Source organism: Oncorhynchus masou, chromosome 17, assembly GCF_036934945.1.
Source record: "Oncorhynchus masou masou isolate Uvic2021 chromosome 17, UVic_Omas_1.1, whole genome shotgun sequence".
Lineage (NCBI taxonomy): Eukaryota > Metazoa > Chordata > Actinopteri > Salmoniformes > Salmonidae > Oncorhynchus > Oncorhynchus masou.
This window is the reverse complement of record NC_088228.1, coordinates 25,253,082-25,273,748: the sequence shown is the minus strand read 5'-3', so window position 1 is coordinate 25,273,748 and position 20,667 is coordinate 25,253,082. Positions and strand designations below refer to the sequence as shown.

Genomic DNA, 20,667 nt, shown 5'->3' with positions numbered 1-20,667 from the left:
TGTGTGTTCAAGTAGGTTCAAATAGTCAGTGGACAAAAATATCCACTTATGCCAATTCCTTCAGTGTGATATCAGAGGAGAGAGAGTGGTTAGGCACACGGGTGAGAATGAAAGAGGGGTGTGTGATGATAGGGACTCACTTTGCCCGGGCCGTCTTTGGATTGGGAAGCCCCCGCCGAGGAGACCTGAGGGGAGACAACCACCCCTGGGTCAATACCAGGAGACAAGGCTGCCCTGGGCCCTGGGTCATTGCCACCAGTCAGGGCACAGGAGAGTGTGGTGGTGGGTGTATGGATGGAGGGAAGTGTTCCAAAACCAAAGCCTAGGCATTGGCTCAGGGAGCCAATTCAACTCTTCAGTTCTTAGGCAAGATTAGTGGAAGTGTGTGCAGGGTTGGTACTGAAACTAGGTTTTTTTAGATCTTTTTTCTAGGGAGTCTCCCTTATGCTTACATCACTGTGACAGGCAACCTTTTTGTTGGATGGACACTGTCACACCCAATGCCGTAGGTAAAGACTGGACATGACAGCTATTTTCCAAGATGATCATCTGTATGAAAGGATCCCTCTTTTCAGAGTGATCTTTATGAATACAGGTGACAGCACCTTGTATCAGTCGGTCAAATGAGTGACGGCGGCTGTCAGTTGTAACGTAGAGAGACGAGAGAGAGAAAATAAAAACGTTACAGAGAGGAAAAGGGGAGAGAACAGAAAGGGAACTACAGAAAGAAAAATAACAGTAGAATTAGACAGATAGTTTGCTTGACATATTTTCTCTAGGGTTAGCATGCATTGTGCCACTATTCAGTTGAGGAGGCCAATAAAGGTGGCAATGGTAGAAGAGTGCTTTGGCTCGCTAAACCAAAGTCTAGGCATATGGTATATGGTCTTGTTATATGGTAGCGGTGAGGAGGTTTTAATAATATGGAATTTGTATGATAATTTGCTTGTGAGAAAAACCCTGCTATGAATGGCATTAGTTGGCAGCATTGAAAGCACTTTAAATATGCTAATACAAAAATGTCTATGTGTCATGTCGATCTTCTTAAATAGACCCATCTCCACAAGCTTCCATGTACAGTACATCTCTATCCCTGGTTACCGCACCTTTCCGCCGGTAGGCTGGTACTTCATGTTGTCTGTGGAGCCGATCTTGGAGCGCACATTCTTTAGGTCCGGCAGGGGTGCGTTGATAGGTCTGGGAGTTCTAGGTGCTCTGGGTACAGGTGGCTTCCTCTCCATAGCGGTCTGCTTGGGCACTGGGGGTTTGGTGATGCGTCGGCGAGGCTGCTCCCCGTTGGTGGCAGGAGTGCTCGGAGCAGTGGCGGAGGTGCGAGGCACCCTGGGCTTGACTGGGGCAGAGAGAACGAAAGGACATGAGGAACCATAGAACAGTACCCTCTAATGGCTGGAGCTGAGCTGATCGCACACAGCACTAACAATGACTTACTAGGAAACAATGGGCTGGACGCTAACAAGTCCACTGGGAAGTGTGAGGAACCACACTACTACTACCTACATACAGTAGATACTGTGGTCTAGTTTTACAAGGCTGGGTCACCAGCCCCTGATTTGATGGCTCTGATTAAGAGCGTCTGCTAAATGACTTAAATGTAAATGTAAATGACTAATGAACATCTCAGAGGAGGAAACGACAGGATTGAGGGTTCAGTCAGTGTTTTCATTAACTGGAGCTACTGTGGAGACACAGGCAGCTCAATTCTGATCTTTTTTTCACTAATTGGTCTTTTGGCTAATCAGGTCAGCTCTGAAAAAGTTCTGATGTGAAAAGATCTGATATGATTGGTCAATTCAATTACTGAAAAAAAAGAAGATCAGTAAACGCAGCCTACATTTCTGTTTCCCTCTGCATCCCTGTCTGTCTCTTAGCCACACATATCCACTGTGTTTGTCTCTCTCTGTAATCATAATGACACTGTCAGGACAGATTAAAACAGGATGTCTGTCCTAACAATTTCAAAGAATACATTAAACTCCAGGGTGTTTTAGTTGTATACTGAGATAATTAGATTGTGTAGGTTGGTTGTTGTTACTTGGTGTTGTCTTCAGCGTACTAGGCTTCTTCACGTCACCTGGCTTGGTATCATCAGTCTTGGGAACTGTAGGGTAGAGGACATAACCAAGCTCACCTTACAGGATTTAGACTTGTGAACAATGTATGATCTGGGGATGACCAATGAATTCTGACTTAGGGTTTTTGAATATCACCATCATCAAGAATAAAGTACCTTAAAGGATGTAAGTTTGCACGGTACAGTTAGAGTTAGCGCTCACCGGTGTTGCGGCGCAGAGAGGGGGCACTAGCAGAGGGACGTGGCCCAGCAGGTTTAGTAGTGGCGGTTGTCGAGGAACCGTTCTTATTTGCCGTGCCATTGGCCTTTGGCACAGGAGGACCGTTTTCCGGAGTCTGAGTAAGCAAACGGGAAATCAGAGAATGGTTGTTGTGGAAGAGAGCGCGGGACAAAAAGGAAAGTGATTAGGAAATGAGGCGAGCAAAGATTGGAAACAGAAATGAGATATTGGAAATGTACAATATGCTGGGGTTTTCAGGGAGGTGATAGACAAGATTCAGTTTGTAGGACTACCCTAAATGGTGAAGAGACTGGACAGATGTCATAATGCAGGGAGTTGGTGGTCCACAAACTATGAGTGAGAGTCAGTAGGTGGGCACTGGACAGTTATACGGCAGAACCAAACAAACGGGAGGGGGACAAGGTGCCAACCACAGAAGAGGAGGCCAGTGAGAAGACACCAGAGGAAAGTGGGAGGGAACTCACCATGGACTTGGTGGCTTTAGGGGTTTGACTGGCAGCGGGCGTAGGCTGCTTGGTGCAAGCAGTGGGAGTGGTTGCCTTGGTAACAGGGCTTTTTTTATTGGCAGAGCTTGAGGTGGGGGAGGAACGTTTTGGGGGGCCAGCTGCGTCCCCAGTGGACAAAGAGGTGGGCCGTGTTTTGGCAGAGTTTGGTTTGGTTGACCCAACAACAGGCTGTACAACAACGTCACACGATAAAGGAGAAAAGAAGCAAACCAAAAAGCATACAACAGAGGACAGGCAGGATAGTAAAGCAGCAGAAGCAGCATTCACTAACACCAAATCATAATCAAACCAACAGCATCAGCAGAGCAAATTGGCAGTGACGAATTGCACATAAGCATGTGCATACAAACACACACAGACACACATACACATACATACACACACACTCACGCACACACACACACACACTAGAGATGGCAGTGACAGTTGCAGAAGCAGCTTGCTGAGATGGAATGAATGGCAACATTGTCCCAGCCTTTCCTTGACCTACCTTGGCCTTACTGTCTGGGCTGGTGAGGTCCTGCTTGCTTCCGTTGGTTGTTTGGGACTTTGGAGTACCTTTCCCAGCCTTTTCGTTATTTTCAGCTTTGACCATCTTGTCAGTTTTCTCCCCATTTTCTTTCTTCTCCATCTTCTCATCTTTGTTTGTCTTCTCTGGCTTGTCCACTTTTTCATTTGTATAATTCTTCTCCGTCTTATGGAACTTCTCTTCATCTTTGAGGATCTTCTCAGATTTTGAGGTCTTGTCGGCATTGTCGACTTTCTTAGATTCATCTTCTTTCCCTTTCTTCTCCATCTTGTCGGACTTCTCCGTCTTCTCAAATATGTTCAAGTTATCTGTCTTTGGGAAGAAATCTGCCTTTTCTTGTTTGTCCTTATTCTCTGCTTTCACTGTAGAGACAAAAACAGATACATATTTAGCAAACCTGCAATACTGTCTGTCATATAAAAACACAAAAATTACTCTAAGGGTCAAATACAGGTAGAGAAACATTTCATAGTGCCAGACTCACTTTCAGCCATGAGAGCAATCATATCTTATTGGGTGTTATTAACCTAAGCACAGATTCAGACTGGCATTAGCTTGAAAATTGAGCTACAACAATGCATCCTAAAAATGCCACCTAAGAAAACCACCAGCGTATATGGACAACAGGACTTTGTACATGTTGCGGCTGTTCAAATAGGCAACTAAATGTCAAACCTCTAAAATACTCTGATTGATCGTCACAAAATACAAGCGTTCCCGAACACTGCCATATTTTACTCATACGATGATAATCTATCAGTGATAATATTTTGTACTACACCCCAGAGCAACTCATTGGTGTGGAAATAAGAGTGAGTTAACTACAGTGGCCAGTCATGGCATGGTGGTGTGTAGTCTAGGCAGGGCCACAGAAAGTCAGGGCCGAGCCCAGGGCCGAGCAGGGCGGACAGAACAGCACATTGTTGGCATCGGCTCCTTATGTAACCCATCCTCAGTGACCTCAACAGAGAGAGAGGGTATGTCTGTAATGGCTCCCTATTCCCTTTGTAGTTCACTACTTTTGACTAAAGGCCCATAGTTTTCCTCTCTCAGGCTGTATCCCAGGGTACCATTTGCGATACAACCCGAGAGAGAAAAAAACAACTTGTCAAATGGATTAGGAAATGTGGGACAGATTAAGTTGGGTCAAAACATGACCCATTGACGTAATGACTGAATCCGCTTTTCAAAGAAAATTCTGACCAATTAGTTGACGAGAGCATCAAAATTTAAAAAGACAGCGAGGGAAAATGGATTGTAAGTTTACGGCAGATCAATGCATCAGACTAGATCATGGATTTGCCACAATGGTAAAAAACCATGAGTCAATCGAAAAATCGATCAAATGATTGAGTACAGTATACAGGACTGGACCTTGTTGTGCCCATGGTTGGCTTTAGGAGCCCTGGTTCCAGTAAATGTCATACACTATAGACCAAGGGTAGGCAACTAGATTCAGCCGAGGGTCAATTTTCATCAGAGCAGAGGGTCTAGGGGCCAGAACATAAATAGAATAATTTGTACACAACAAAATGACTACAACTAAGCCCCAAAAAGATTGTAATTTCATACCTTGGTTACATGTCTCTTTTTTTATTTGTGGGAATTATTTATATATTTATAATTTATATATTATAATTATTATTATTTGTTTGAAACAGATTTCCTAAATTAAACTCTTTTTTAAATCATCCGTTCACCTACTCTGTATATAAATATACATACAGTACTAGTCTAAAGTTGGACACACCCACTCATTCAAGGGTTTTTCTTTATTTTTACTATTTTCTACAAAATATTAAATAACACATATGGAAAAATGTAGTAACCAAAAAAGTGTTTAACAAATCAAAATATATTTTATATATTGAGATTCTTCAACGTAGCCACCCTTTGCCTTGATGACAGCTTTGAACACTCTTTGCATTCTTTCAGCCAGCTTCACCTGGCATGCATTTCCAAAAGTCTTTCCACATATGCTGAGCACTTGTTGGCTGCTTTTCCTTTACTCTGTGGTCGAACTCATCCCAAACCATCTCAATTGTGTTGAGGTCGGGTGATTGTGGAGGCCAGGTCACCTGATGCAGCACTCCATCACTCTCCTTCTTGGTCAAATAGCCCTTACACAGCCTGGAGGTGTGTTGGGTCATTGTTCTGTTGAAAAACAAATGATAGTCCTACTAAGTGCAAACCAGATGGGATGGAGTATCACTGCAGAATGCTGTGTTAGCCATGCTGGTTTAGTGTGCCCTGAATTCTAAATAAATCACTGACAGTGTCACCAGCCTTGCTTCACGGTGGAAACCACGCATGTGTAAATCATTGTCTCACAAAGACACGGTGGACGGAACCAAAAATCTAAAATTTGGACTCATCAGACCAAAGGACAGATTTTCACCTGTCTAATGTCCACTGCTCGTGTTTCTTGGCCCAAGCAAGTCTCTTCTTCTGACGGGTGTGCTTTAATAGTGGTTTCTTTGCAGCAATTCGACCATGAAGGCCTCCTCTAAACAGTTGATGTTAAGATGTGTCTGTTACTTGAACTCTGAAGCATTTACTGGGGCTGCAATTTCTGAGGCTGGTAACGCTAATGAATTTATTCTCTGCAGCAGAGATAACTCTGGGTCTTCCTTTCCTGTGGCGGTCCTCATGAGAGCAAGTTTCATCATAGCGCTTGATGTTTTTTTTCCAACTGCACTTGAAGAAACGTTCAAAGTTCTTGACATTTTCCAGATTGACTGACCTTCATGTCATTTCTCTTTGCATATTTGAGCTGTTCTTGCCATAATATGGACTTGATCTTTTACCAAATAGGGCTATTTTCTGTATACCACCCCTACTCCACTTTGTCACAACACCTGATTAGCGCAAACGCATTAAGAAGGAAAGAAATTCCACAAATTTACTTTTAACAATGCACACCTGTTAATTGAAATGCATTCCAGTTGACTACCTCATGAAGCTGGTTGAGAGAATGCCAAGAGTGTGCAAAGCTGTCATCAAGGCAAAGGCCGGCTACTTTGAAGAACTTCAAATATAAAAATATATTTTAATTTGTTTAACAATTTTTTGGTTACTACATGATTCCATATGTGTTATTTCATAGCTTTGATGTCTTCACTATTATTCTACAATGTAGAAAATAGTAAAAATAAAGACAAACCTTGGAATGAGTAGTTGTGACCAAACTTTTGACTGGTACTGTATATACACTACCGTTCAAAAGTTTGGGGACACTAAGAAATGTCCTTGTGTTTGAAAGAAAAGCACATTTTTTGTCCATTTAAAATAACATCAAATTGATTAGAAATACAGTGTAGACATTGTTAATGTTGTAAATTACTAATGTAGCTGGAAACGGCTGATTTTTAAAATGGAATATAGGCTTACAGAGACTCATTATTAGCAACCATCACGTCTGTGTTCCAATGGCACGTTGTGTTAGCTAATCCATGTTAATCATTTTGAAAGGCTAATTGATCATCAGAAGTGATTGTGAAAGGCTAATTGATCAGAAAACCCTTTTGCAATTATGTTAGCACAGCTGAAAACTGCCGTCCTGATTAAAGAAGCAATAAAACTGGCCTTCTTTAGACGAGTTGAGTATCTGGAGCATCAGCATTTGTGGGTTCGATTACAGGCTCAAAATGGCCATAAACAATGAACTTTCTTCTGAAACTCGTCAGTCTATTCTTGAAGGCTGTTCCATGTGAGAAATTGCCAAGAAACTGAAGATCTCGTACAGCACTGTGTACTACTCCCTTCACAGAACAGCACAAACTAGCTCTAACCAGAATAGAAAGAGGAGTGGGAGGCCCGGGTGCACAACTGAGCAAGAAGACAAGTACATTAGAGTGTTTAGTTTGAGAAACAGACGCCTCACAAATCCTCAACTGGCAGCTTCCTTAAAAAGTACCCGCAAAACACCAGTCTCAACATCAACAGTGAAGAGGCAACTCCGGGATGCTGGCCTTCAAGGGAGAGTTCCTCTGTCCAGTGTCTGTGTTCTTTGGCCAATTTTAATATCTTCCTTTTATTGGCCAGTCTGAGATATGGCTTTTTCTTTGCAACTCTGCCTAGAAGGGCTCTGTGCAGGGCTCTGTGCAGGCCAGTCAAGTTCTTCCACACCGATCTTGACAAACAATTTCTGTATGCTTAGTGCATGGGGGCACTGTCGTGCTGAAACAGTAAAGGGCCTCTTCCCAAACTATTGTCACAAAGTTGAAAGCACAGAATCATCTAGAACATCATTGTATACTGTAGCATTAAGATTTCCCTTCACTGGAACTAAGTGGCCTAGCCCAAACCATGAAAAACCAGCCAAGACCATTATTCCTCTTCCACCAAACTTTACAGTTGGCACTATGCATTGAGGCTGGTAGCGTTCTCCTGGCATCTGCCAAACCCAGATTAGTCGGACTGCCAGATAATGAACTGTGATTCTTCACTCCAGAGAACAAGCTTCCACTGCTCCAGAGTCCAATGGCGGTGAGCTTCGCACCACTCCAGCCAACGCTTGGCATTGATCTTAGTCTTGACAAACCATTCTTGTGTTGATGCTGCTTCCAGAGGCAGTTTGGAACTCTGTAGTGAGTGTTGCCGACGAGGACAGACTATTTTTATGCTGTACGACCTTCAGCACCCGGCAGTCCCGTTCTGTGAGCTTGTGTGACCTACAAATTTGCGGCTGAGCCATTGTTGCTCCTAGATTTTTCCACTTCACAATAACAGCACTTACAGTTGACCGGGGCCGCTCTCGCAGGGGTGAAATTTGACCAACTGACTTATTGGGAAGGTCACATCCTATGATGGTGTCACGTTGAAAGTGACTGATCTCTTCAGTAAGGCCATTCTACTGACAATGTTTGTCTATGGAGATTGCATGACTGTGTGCTCAATTTATACACCTGTCAGCAACGGTGTGGCCGGTCTAGCTGAATCCACAAATTTTAAGGGGTGTCCAGTGTATATATTTTTTACTACAAACTTCAGGGGACCAAGAGAAATCACCGCCTGTTGCTGACCTGTGCTATAGACTAATATAGAGCTGTTCTGTATGCCTGGCCAGTGGTATAAACATAGACTATAGACTAATATAGAGCTGTTCTGTATGCCTGGCCAGTGGTATAAACATAGACTATAGACTAATATAGAGCTGTTCTGTATGCCTGGCCAGTGGTATAAACATACACTATAGACACTATAGACTAATATAGAGCTGTTCTGTATACCTGGCCAGTGGTATAAACATAGACTATAGACTAATATAGAGCTGTTCTGTATGCCTGGCCAGTAGTATAAACATAGACTATAGACTAATATAGAGCTGTTCTGTATGCCTGGCCAGTGGTATAAACATACACTATAGACTAATATAGAGCTGTTCTGTATGCCTGGCCAGTGGTATAAACATAGACTATAGACTAATATAGACTAATATAGAGCTGTTCTGTATGCCTGGCCAGTGGTATAAACATACACTATAGACTAATATAGAGCTGTTCTGTATGCCTGGCCAGTGGTATAAACATAGACTATAGACACTATAGACTAATATAGAGCTGTCCTGTATGCCTGGCCAGTGGTATAAACATACACTATAGACTAATATAGAGCTGTTCTGTAAGCCTGGCCAGTGGTATAAACATAGACTGTAGACACTATAGACTAATATAGAGCTGTCCTGTATGCCTGGCCAGTGGTATAAACATAGACTATAGACTACTATAGAGCTGTTCTGTATGCCTGGCCAGTGGTATAAACATACACTATAGACTAATATAGAGCTGTTCTGTATGCCTGGCCAGTGGTATAAACATAGACTATAGACTACTATAGAGCTGTTCTGTATGCCTGGCCAGTGGTATAAACATACACTATAGACTAATATAGAGCTGTTCTGTATGCCTGGCCAGTGGTATAAACATACACTATAGACACTATAGACTAATATAGAGCTGTCCTGTATGCCTGGCCAGTGGTGTAAACACATTGTCACATAGAGCATGACTAACACACAGGGACATGATGGTGCTCATGATATTTTACTGCAGGCGACCAGCATCACACACCAGACTCACGCATTCATATACACGCATACACATGCATGCACCCACCCACCCACCCCCCCCACACACAAACACATGCACACACAAATATGAAGTGATGATGCATATAGCTCATTTGCAAGAATTAGTACATGTGTGCATATTGTAGAGAATGTATTTGAAATGACCTTGCATTATATAGAAACACACAGCCACATAAGCAGAGAGATAATTTTCCAATGACTTTCATCCATGAGGTATAAACTACCCTTGTTACAGCAGGAGGATGCTGCCAGCTATTTCTGCTTGCTCCCTACTGTCACTAGTTGAAGGATGCAGATGTATCATTGTCACGATGGTGTCTTTGTGAGATATATAGCGATAGGCTAGCTGTAGGTGAAAGAGAGCTCTAATACTGTGTGTACAAAACATTAAGAACATCTTCCTAATATCGAGTTGCTTTTGCCCTCAGAACAGTCTCAAGTTGTCCGGTTATGGACTCTACAAGGTGTCGAAAGGTTTCCACAGGGATGCTGGCCCATGTTGACTTCAATGCTTCCCACAGTTGTGTCAAGTTGACTGGATGTCCTTTGGGTGGTGGACCATTCTTGATACACATTGGAAACTGTTGAGCGTGAAAAACTCAGCAGTGTTGCAGTTTCTGACACAAACTGGTGTGCCTGGCATCTACTAACCTACAATTGTCTCAAGGCTTAAAAATAGTTATTTAACCTGTCTCCTCACCTTCATCTACACTGATTGAAGTGGATCTAACAAGTGACATCAATAAGAGATCATAGCTTTCACCTGGATTGTCCTGGTCAGTCTATGTCATGGAAAAAGCAGATGTTCCTAATGTTTTGTACATTCAGTATATAGTGCAAGCAAAATGGCCTTAGGCTCCATACTGCCTGCTTGTCTAGTGTTATTGAATCTAAGTGTATATATGAAAAACACAGAGTAGTCATGCAATTTGAAAGCATTCCCAAGAGTCCCCAGTCCCCACATGGTGCCACCAGAAATGACTACTTTCTGTATAAATGGATACCCAGACTCAATTTCAAATCCATCACACACCCTTCCTTTAGTGCGAGGTACTTGTTGGAGTGCCACTTTGATGTGATGTATCACTGAACAACACAGTCATCTGAAGAGATGGGAGTTGGAGATGGTAAATTAACCTCAGCATTTCAATAGACATTCATATTCAGAGGATCTTGACACACATACTATTAATTCTGTATGAAACCCCAGACCTCCTCAACGATGGTATTCTGGTGCCTGTGGCATTTTGTCAAAGCAAAATGCTGATGGAGTGTAGACACAACAATGGATGTACACAATTATTCTTTCTGAATTGTAAACCCTTCTGCTCCCTTAAAACACTAAATTGTTTAAGAAGCACATCATCCTAGTAAAAATATACCAAAAACCACAACTTCTAGTTGTTGTTGTATTTTTTGTTGTTTTTAAATTTTTATTACATCCATTCTTCTTTTGGCTCCTTCCATTTTCTCTTTCAGCACTCCATCATAGTTAAAACAAACAGCCAGCCCAGACGAATACCACTGCCCACAGATCTATATGGTCAGGCATCCCAAATAAACTCCCAAATCTAAGTACTTAAATCAGTGTACACCATTATTTACATAACCAATGAGAGATAGAGGAGCCAAGTCTAAGGTGTATATGAGCAACATGTTATAATGTGGTAATGAGAGCTAGTCCAAACACCAAGAGGAATAGGCCTCAAATCATATCAGTCACCTACCCTCAATGGAGCTTTTGGTATTGATGATGTTGAAGGTTTTTCCAGTGAGGGGAACCGGCAGTAGGACACTCTCACTCTGGCTCTGTGACATCCCATTACCAGTACCTTTCCTAGGGGGAGGGGAGTTGGGGGCCCTGACAGGGCTCAGTGGGGACAGAGGAGAGAGTGTGGGCGACACAGTCTTTCTCTCCTCCCCCACTGTCAGAGAGCGTTGCACAGCCGAGTGCGGAGACTTGGACCCCATAATGTTACTTCCAGGTGAGGGCAGGTCCACTAGTCCGCCAGGCTGCACTGGGTACTGGGAGAAGTCAAAGCTACCCGGCACAGATAGGTGGGAGCAGTCAGAAATGGTGCGCCTCACGGCTTTGTGTTGCTGCTCGGTCCCTCCTCCTCGAGGTAAAGTAGGCCCTGTGTCCTCATCACGGTCTTCAGAGAATCCTGACACAGTGCAGTTTCCACCCTTAGAGTAGTTGTCGTTGACAACACCAATGACACAGTAGTTGTCTGCAGGTACAGGTGCAGAAGTCTGAACAGCAGGCTTAAGGCCTGTGTGGGGTGGCCCAGAGAAGGAGGGATTCCATACACAGTTGTCCACATTTTGTGTGTTGGGGAACGGTGAGGCGTCATGTTGCACAGCAGGTGACACCCGCAGGGCTGCAGCTCCATTGGCCCTGTGTTCTCGTCCCGGGGTAGAGAAGAGCTTCCCAGGGGAGGCTGGAGAGGGCGAAGAGGAGAGGGAATTTGTGGGGCTCTCCCAAGCACTGCCCAGACCCAAAGGTGCCCCGAGTCCAACACCCATCCTCCCTGGCACCTTGAGGTCAGACGACTCCACCTTGAACCCTGATCCAGATGAAGGTCCATCAAAGAGGCTTGACAGCTTGTCCTCGTCAGTTAGCCTGGGTGCCCCTGGGCTGCCCCCGAAACCTTGTGGTCCCATCTGGTCCTGCTGCCGGTCACAGCCCTGGGGGGCCTGCTGAGGAGACGCCATAGAGACAGAGGGCACCTTGCCCAGCTCAGTATTCTCACAGCGCTGTCCACCTCCACCACTCTGCTGCTGCTGATTGGAGAGAGAAGACATCCTCACCTCTCTCTCTCTTCTCTCCGCTGCTTCTAGATTCTTCTAGAATCTTCTAGATTCTTCGAGACAGCAAAGTAAAGGAATCTTCCCTTGGCTGTAAGGAAGGCTGGTAATGTACTCTATCTTTGGTATTTGGTGTTTCTGTGAAGTACAGACTATTTGTGTGCTGGTGTAGTAATTGTGTGTTTCTCTCTGTGCTCTGAACTGATCAGATGAAGCTGTGAGGCTGAACTGAATGCTGCTCCCTCTCCTTCTCTCTCTCTCTCTCTCTCTCTCCCTCCTTCTCTCTCTCTCTCCATTTCTCCCCCTCTCTGACATCACAGCCCTAACAGAGCTTTGGTCACATGACTCCACGAAACATATCCCCATTCGCTAGAGCAGATTCTCAACTCATGCCTTCGAGCAGTAAGCTAAGTCACAAACACACAAACACACACACACACACACACACACACACACACACACACACACACACACACACACACACACACACACACACACACACACACACACACACACACACACACACACACACACACACACACACACACACACACACACACACACACACACACACTAACGTCACTGACACACACCCTCCCTTGATGTTCTATAAAGCGCAGCTCTGACTCCTCATTGACAGGCAGCTTGGCATTATATTAGAAACCCAGAAAAGAGAGAGAGAGAGAGAGCAGCTTTGGGCGATACAGGGCCAGTTTCCACTGCCATTCTTCTTGAATGAATTTGTCCTCTCTGTAACAGCATCCATTAGTGCTACACATCTCTTCCTGGTTCTGGTGGTATACATTTGCGTTCAATGCTGTTCTGTCATCTCCAGTTCTTCACTTAGTTCCATGCCCACTACTGCACCCACTGCCCCTCTCCTCCACCCTGCCTTCCTGCCCCCGTTAGGGGCCCTGGGTGTGCATCTCTGGCTCATGGCCCTGCCTGGAGCATTTGACTCTTTTGTTTATTGTGTTTGTTGTTTGTGGACTTGGTTGTGGACACTGTGTTCCTTCTGTCTGCTGTTGCCACATGCTATGGGCTACTCTGTTAGGACGGTATTGAACGACTGGCCTCGAAAAAAGTGTGCGATAACACTACAGTGACATGCAGTATACCCTTAAAAACCCCAGTGCTTCTAGTTATAAACACCTCATCCAGACCTGTGTGAACTGAATTCACACCCGACGACCTTCTTCACACCAACACGCTGTCCAAATGTTCACTCTAACATCACTGGTTCAGTCCTGTACTAGACCCCTCCCTCTTCACAACTGTCGTGGAAGGCAGACAAAATAATTAAATCTCTGATGATATCCCCCCCTTCCACCACCCTGCCACCACCCCACCTGTAACGATTCTCGTCTGTCGAAGGAGAAGCGGACCAAAATGCAGCGTGGTAGTTATTCATGTTCATTAATCAATGAACTAGACATGAAATAACAAAGAAAACAAAGAACAAAGCCTAAATATGGTTCCCAATCAGAGACAACGATAAACACCTGCCTCTGATTGAGAACCACTCCAGACAGCCATAGACTTGCTAGATACCCCCACTAAGCCACACACCCAACACCTAACAACACCCCAAGACAAAACGCACCACAATAATCCCATGTCACACCCCGGCCTGACCAAATAAATAAAGACAAACACAATATACTACGACCAGGGCGTGACAGAACCCCCCCACCCCTAAGGTGCGGACTCCCGGACGCACATCAAAACAAATAGGGGAGGGTCCGGGTGGGCGTCTGTCCATGGTGGCGGCTGCGGCGCGGGACGTGGACCCCACTCTATCAATGTCTTAGTCCCTCCTCCTCGCGTCCTAGGATAATCCACCCTCGCCGCCGACCATGGCCTAGTAGTCCTCACCCAGAACCCCACTGGACTGAGGGGCAGCTCGGGATTGAGGGGCAGCTCGGGACTGAGGGGCAGCTCTGGACTGAGGGGCAGCTCGGGACTGAGGGGCAGCTCGGGACTGAGGGGCAGCTCGGGACTGAGGCAGTTCGGGACTTTGTCAGCTCGGGACTGAGGGGTAGCTCGGGACTGAGGGGAAGCCCAGCACTGAGAGGAAGCCCAACACTGAGAGGAAGCCCAGCACTGAGAGGAAGCTCAGCACTGAGAGGAAGCTCAGCACTGAGAGGAAGCTCAGGCAGGTAGTTGGATCCGGCAGATCCAGGCTGGCTGGCGGTTCTGGAAGAGTCTGGTTGACTGGCAGATCTGGAAGAGTCTGGCTGACTGGCAGATCTGAAAGAGTCTGGCTGACTGGCGGATCTGGAATAGTCTGGCTGACTGGCGGATCTGGAATAGTCTGGCTGACTGGCGGATCTGGAAGAGTCTGGCTGACTGGCAGATCTGGAAGAGTCTGGCTGACTGGCGGATCCTGGCAGACTGACGGCTCTGGCTGCTCCATGCTGACTGGCAGTTCTGGCTGCTCCATGCTGACTGGCGGCTCTGGCTGCTCCATGCAGACTGGCAGCTCTGGCGGCTTCTTGCAGACTGGCAGCTCTGGCTGATCCATGCAGACTGGCAATTCTGGCAGCTCCTTGCAGACTGGCAGCTCCTTGCAGACTGGCAGCTCCTTGCAGACTGGCAGCTCTGGCTGCTCCATGCAGACTGACAGCTCTGGCTGCTCCATGCAGACTGACAGCTCTGGCTGCTCCATGCAGACTGACAGCTCTGGCTGCTCCATGCAGACTGACAGCTCTGGCTGCTTCATGCAGGCTGGCAGCGCTAAACACGCAGGAGACTCCGGCAGCGCTGTAGAGGCGGAAGGCTCTGGCAGCGCTAAACAGGCGGGAGACTCCAGCAGCGCAGGAGAGGAGGAAAGCTCGGGCAGCGCTGAACAGACGGGAGACTCCGGCAGCGCAGGAGAGGAAGGCTCCGGCAGCGCTGGAGAGGCGAGGAGCACTGTAGGCCTGATGCGTGGTGCTGGCACTGGTGGTACTGGGCCGAGGACACGCACAGGAAGCCTGGTGCGGGGAGCTGCCACCGGAGGGCTGGTGTGTGGAGGTGGCACAGGATGGGCTAGACCGTGAAGGCGTACTGGAGATTTTGAGAGCAGTGCTGGCACAGGACGTGCAAGGCTAGGGAGGTGCACAGGAGGCCTGGTGCGTGAGGCTGGCACCATCTTCACCAGCCGACTAACGCACCTCAGGACGAGTATGGAGCAATGACCCAGGTGCCGTCAAATCCCCGACACGCTCCGTCGGGCGAATTCCATGCTTAAAACACCAACACAACAACTCCCTCATTTCTCTCTCCTCCAATTTCCCCATTAACTCCTTCACAGTTTCTGCTTCGCTCACCTCCAACACCGGCTCTGGTTCTGGTCTCCTCCTTGGCTCCTCACGATAAACAGGGAGAGTTGGCTCAGGTCTGACTCCTGATTCTGCCACACTCTCGCCCCCCCCCCCAAGAAATTTTTGGGGCTAACTCTTGGGTTTTCATCCGCGTCGCCGTGCTGCCTCCTCATACCGGCGCCTCTCCGCTTTCACCGCCTCCAGTTCTTCTTTGGGGCGGCGATATTCTCCAGGCTGAGCCCAGGGTCCTTCTCCGTCCAATTCGTCCTCCCATGTCCATTCCTCTCTTTGTTGCTTCTGCTGTTGCTGTTGCCTGTTACCACGCCGCTTGGTCCCGTTGTGGTGGGTGATTCTGTAACGGTTCTCGTCTGTCGAAGGAGAAGCGGACCAAAATGCAGCGTGGTAGTTATTCATGTTCTTTAATCAATGAACTAGACATGAAATAACGAAGAAAACAGAGAACAAACGTGAAAACCTATACAGCCTATCTGGTGAACACAAACACAGAGACAGGATCAATCACCCACGAAATACTCAAAGAATATGGCTGCCTAAATATGGTTCCCAATCAGAGACAAGGATAAACACCTGCCTCTGATTGAGAACCACTCCAGACAGCCATAGACTTTGCTAGATACCCCCACTAAGCCACACACCCAACACCTAACAACACCCCAAGACAAAACACACCACAATAAACCCATGTCACACCCCGGCCTGACCAAATAAATAAAGACAAACACAATATACTACGACCAGGGCGTGACACCACCTCCAGCTGCCTGAGGAAAAACGAATTCAAATAAATTATTGAAGGTGACTTAATCCCCCCAAAACAGTCACCCATTTACTGTAGAAGGGGATAGTCAAAGAGGGAATGTATTGTTCAAGGAGTACAGAACAATGGGGTTGATATGGAGAAAACGCTGAACATATTGGAATCACACAGGACATTGTCAACTTCTGAGATCATGTGCCGCTAGCATAAGCGATATTAGATTTCAATAATATCACATTTGAATTCACACTGCAAAGTCATGATGGCAAATGTTTGAGTTGATCACATAAGATATTAATGCACTGACGCAACACTCCTCAGATAAGTTTACAAAAGCACCATACTGAAGCCTCACTGGTCAACATATTTCCCAAACAGCAGTGTTTTCTACAGCCCTACACACAATATTAGGTCAAAGTTAGACAACGCACTGCAACACGTCTGTCTATGACAACAGTCAGCCTCATTCCCCAAACAGAGCCCTTGTCTCTGTTCATTACATCGCTCTAACGGTCCAGTTTCTCATGAATGGACATTGTTATGCAAGACCCATGTCCAACATATTCCTCTGTCTGTTTATGTTTACATCTCTCTAAGAAAGATGACTCTCGCATTAACTACACTTATAATCCACATTCGTTATTTATTTTATTTTATTTAACCTTTATTTTAACTAGGCAAGTCTGAAACTCTTAAGGATCCACTCCTTTTTTTCAATTTTCATCTGAAATGACATACCCAAATCTAACTGCCTGTAGCTTAGGACCTGAAGCAAGCATATGCATATTCTTGATACCACTTGAAAGGAAACACTTTGAAGTTTGTGTAAATGTGAAATTCATGTTGGAGAATATAACACATTAGATCTGGTAAAAGATAATACAAAGACAAAAACGTGTTTATTTGTCTTTTTTTGTAACATCATCTTTGAAATGCAAGATAAAGGCCATAATGTATTTGTCACGTTCTGACCTTTATTTCCTTTGTTTTGTCTTTATTTAGTGTGGTCAGGGTGTGAGTTGGGGTGGGCAGTCTATGTTTGTTTTTCTATATTTGGTTTCTGTTTCGGCCTAGTATGGTTCTCAATCGGAGGCAGGTGTCGTTAGTTGTCTCTGATTGAGAATCATTCGAAGGTAGCCTGGGTTTCACTGTTGGTTTGTGGGTGTTTGTTTCCGTGTGAGTGTTTGTCACCACATGGTACTGTTTTGGTTTTTGGAGATTTCACGTTATCGTTTATTGTTTTTGTTCGAGTGTTCATTTGTCTTTATTAAAAACAGTATGGACACTTACCACGCTGCATCTTGGTCCGATCCTTACTCCCCTTCAGACGAAGAGGAGATCAGCCGTTACAGTATTATTCCAGCCTACGCTCAATTTAGATTTTGGCCACTAGACGACAGCAGTGTATGTGCAAAGTTTTAGACTGATCCAATGAACCATTACATTTCTGTTCAAAATGGTGTATCAACACTGCCCAAATGTGCCTAATTGGTTTATTAATAACTTTTCAAGTTCATAACTGTGTACTCTCCTCAAACAATAGCATGGTATTATTTCACTGTAATAGCTACTGTAAATTGAACAGTGCAGTTAGATTAGCAAGAATGTAAGCTTTCGGGCAATATCTGATGTGTCTATGTCATGGGAAATAGTCTTGTTACTTACAATATCATGCTAATCACATTAGCGCACATTATCTCAACTGTCCCGAGGGTGGGACACCAAAAAAATCTTATTTGCAATGACGGCCTACCCCGGCCAAACCCTAACCCATTAAACACAATCTCAAATAATCGTCATGAAAAATACAGAGATCTGTACAAACAAACATTGCACAAATCATTTCAGTTCAAGGCCAAGTATGATGGTAAATATCTAACTACAGAGAACCAAACATTCTCTTTTTTGGAAATAGATCCCCTCTCCACTCCAATTATAATAGATCCCCTCTCCCCTTCAATTATAATAGATCCCCTCTCCACTCCAAATATAATAGATCCCCTCTCCACTCCAATTATTATAGATCCCCTCTCTACTTCAATTATAATAGATCCCCTCTTCACTCCAATTATAATAGATCCTCTCTCCACTCCAATTATAATAGATCCCCTCTCCACTTCAATTATAATAGATCCCATCTCCACTCCAATTATAATAGATCCCCTCTCCACTTCAATTATAATAGACCCCCTCTCCACTTCAATTATAGTAGATCCCCTCTCCACTCCAATTATAATAGATCCCCTCTCCACTTCAATTATAATAGATCCCCTCTCCACTTCAATTATAATAGATCCTCTCTCCACTCCAATTATAATAGATCCTCTCTCCACTTCAATTATAATAGATCCCCTCTCCACTTCAATTATAATAGATCCCCTCTCCACTCCAATTATAATAGATCCCCTCTCCACTTCAATTATAATAGACCCCCTCTCCACTTCAATTATAGTAGATCCCCTCTCCACTCCAATTATAATAGATCCCCTCTCCACTTCAATTATAGTAGATCCCCTCTCCACTTCAATTATAGTAGATCCCCTCTCCACTCCAATTATAATAGATCCTCTCTCCACTCCAATTATAATAGATCCCCTCTCCACTTCAATTATAATAGATCCCCTCTCCACTCCAATTATAATAGATCCCCTCTCCACTTCAATTATAATAGACCCCCTCTCCACTTCAATTATAGTAGATCCCCTCTCCACTCCAATTATAATAGATCCCCTCTCCACTCCAATTATAATAGATCCCCTCTCCACTCCAATTATAATAGATCCCCTCTCCACTTCAATTATAATAGATCCCCTCTCCATTCCAATCATAATAGATCCCCTCTCCACTTCAATTATAATAGACCCCCTCTCCACTCCAATTATAATAGATCCCCTCTCCACTCCAATTATAATAGATCCCCTCTCCACTTCAATTATAATAGATCCCTTCTCCACTCCAATTATTAGATCCCCTCTCCACTTCAATTATAATGGATCCCCTCTCCACTTCAATTATAATAGACCCCTCTCCACTCTAATTATAATAGCCACCAATGCCAGTATGGAGCCATTTTCCACATGTTCCAGTGTACCATTCTCTGTGTAATACGTCTGTGTCTAGTGTGAGTGATATGTCTGTGTCCAGTGTGAGTGATATGTCTGTGTCCAGTGTGACTGATAATGTTAGTGATATGTCTGTGTCCAGTGTGAGTGATATTGTTAGTGATATGTCTGTGTCCAGCGTGAGTGATAATGTTAGTGATATGTTTTTGTCCAGTGTGAGTGATAATGTTTGTGATATGTCTGTGTCCAGTGTGAGTGATACTGTTAGTGATATGTCTGTGTTCAGTGTGAGTGACAATGTTAGTGATATGCCATTTTCCACATGTTCCAGTGTACCATTCTCTGTGTAATACGTCTGTGTCCAGTGTGAGTGATATGTCTGTGTCCAGTGTGAGTGATATGTCTGCGTCCAGTGTGACTGATAATGTTAGTGATATGTCTGTGTCCAGTGTGAGTGATATTGTTAGTGATATGTCTGTGTCCAGCGTGAGTGATAATGTTAGTGATATGTTTTTGTCCAGTGTGAGTGATAATGTTTGTGATATGTCTGTGTCCAGTGTGAGTGATACTGTTAGTGATATGTCTGTGTCCAGTGTGAGTGATATGTTTGTGTCCAGTGTGTGTGATAATGTTCGTGATATGTCTGTGTCCAGTGTGAGTGATACTGTTAGTGATATGTCTGTGTCCAGTGTGAGTTATACTGTTAGTGATATGTCTGTGTCCAGTGTGAGTGATAATGTTCGTGATATGTCTGTGTCCAGTGTGAGTGATACTGTTAGTGATATGTCTGTGTCCAGTGTGAGTGATATTGTTAGTGATATGTCTGTGTCCAGTGTGAGTGACAATGTTAGTGATATGTCTGCGTCCAGGGTGAGTGATAATGTTAGCGATATGTTTTTGTCCAGTGTGCGTGACAATGTTAGTGATATGTCTGTGTCCAGTGTGCGTGACAATGTTAGTGATATGTCTGTGTCCAGTGTGCGTGACAATGTTAGTGATATGTCTGTGTCCAGTGTGAGTGATGATGTTAGTGATATGTCTGTGTCCAGTGTGAGTGATGATGTTAGTGATATGTCTGTGTTCAGTGTGAGTGACAATGTTAGTGATATGTCTGTGTCCAGGGTGAGTGATAATGTTAGCGATATGTTTTTGTCCAGTGTGCGTGATATGTCTGTGTCCAGTGTGAGTGATATTGTTGGTGATATGTCTGTGTCCAGTGAATACCAGATTAACAACCAATTCTACTGAGCACCAT

The 20,667-nt window shown here is 44.7% G+C and overlaps 1 protein-coding gene across 6 annotated transcripts in view; it reads right to left on the bottom strand.

Annotated features, from left to right (window-relative positions):
• LOC135558759 (microtubule-associated protein 4-like) overlaps positions 1-20,667 on the bottom strand; it is a 54,134-nt gene that overhangs the window by 7,084 nt on the left and 26,383 nt on the right. For 5 of the 6 annotated variants that reach the window (XM_064992858.1, XM_064992859.1, XM_064992854.1 and 2 more), the window contains exons 6-10: positions 3,330-3,730; positions 2,295-2,427; positions 2,054-2,119; positions 1,107-1,351; positions 141-185 (exon numbers count right to left, since the gene is read on the bottom strand). In XM_064992858.1, coding sequence (XP_064848930.1) covers positions 141-185; positions 1,107-1,351; positions 2,054-2,119; positions 2,295-2,427; positions 3,330-3,730 — 890 coding nt within the window. The remainder of the gene's footprint in view (positions 1-140; positions 186-1,106; positions 1,352-2,053; positions 2,120-2,294; positions 2,428-3,329; positions 3,731-20,667) is intronic. The other variant, XM_064992860.1, reaches the window with a different exon arrangement.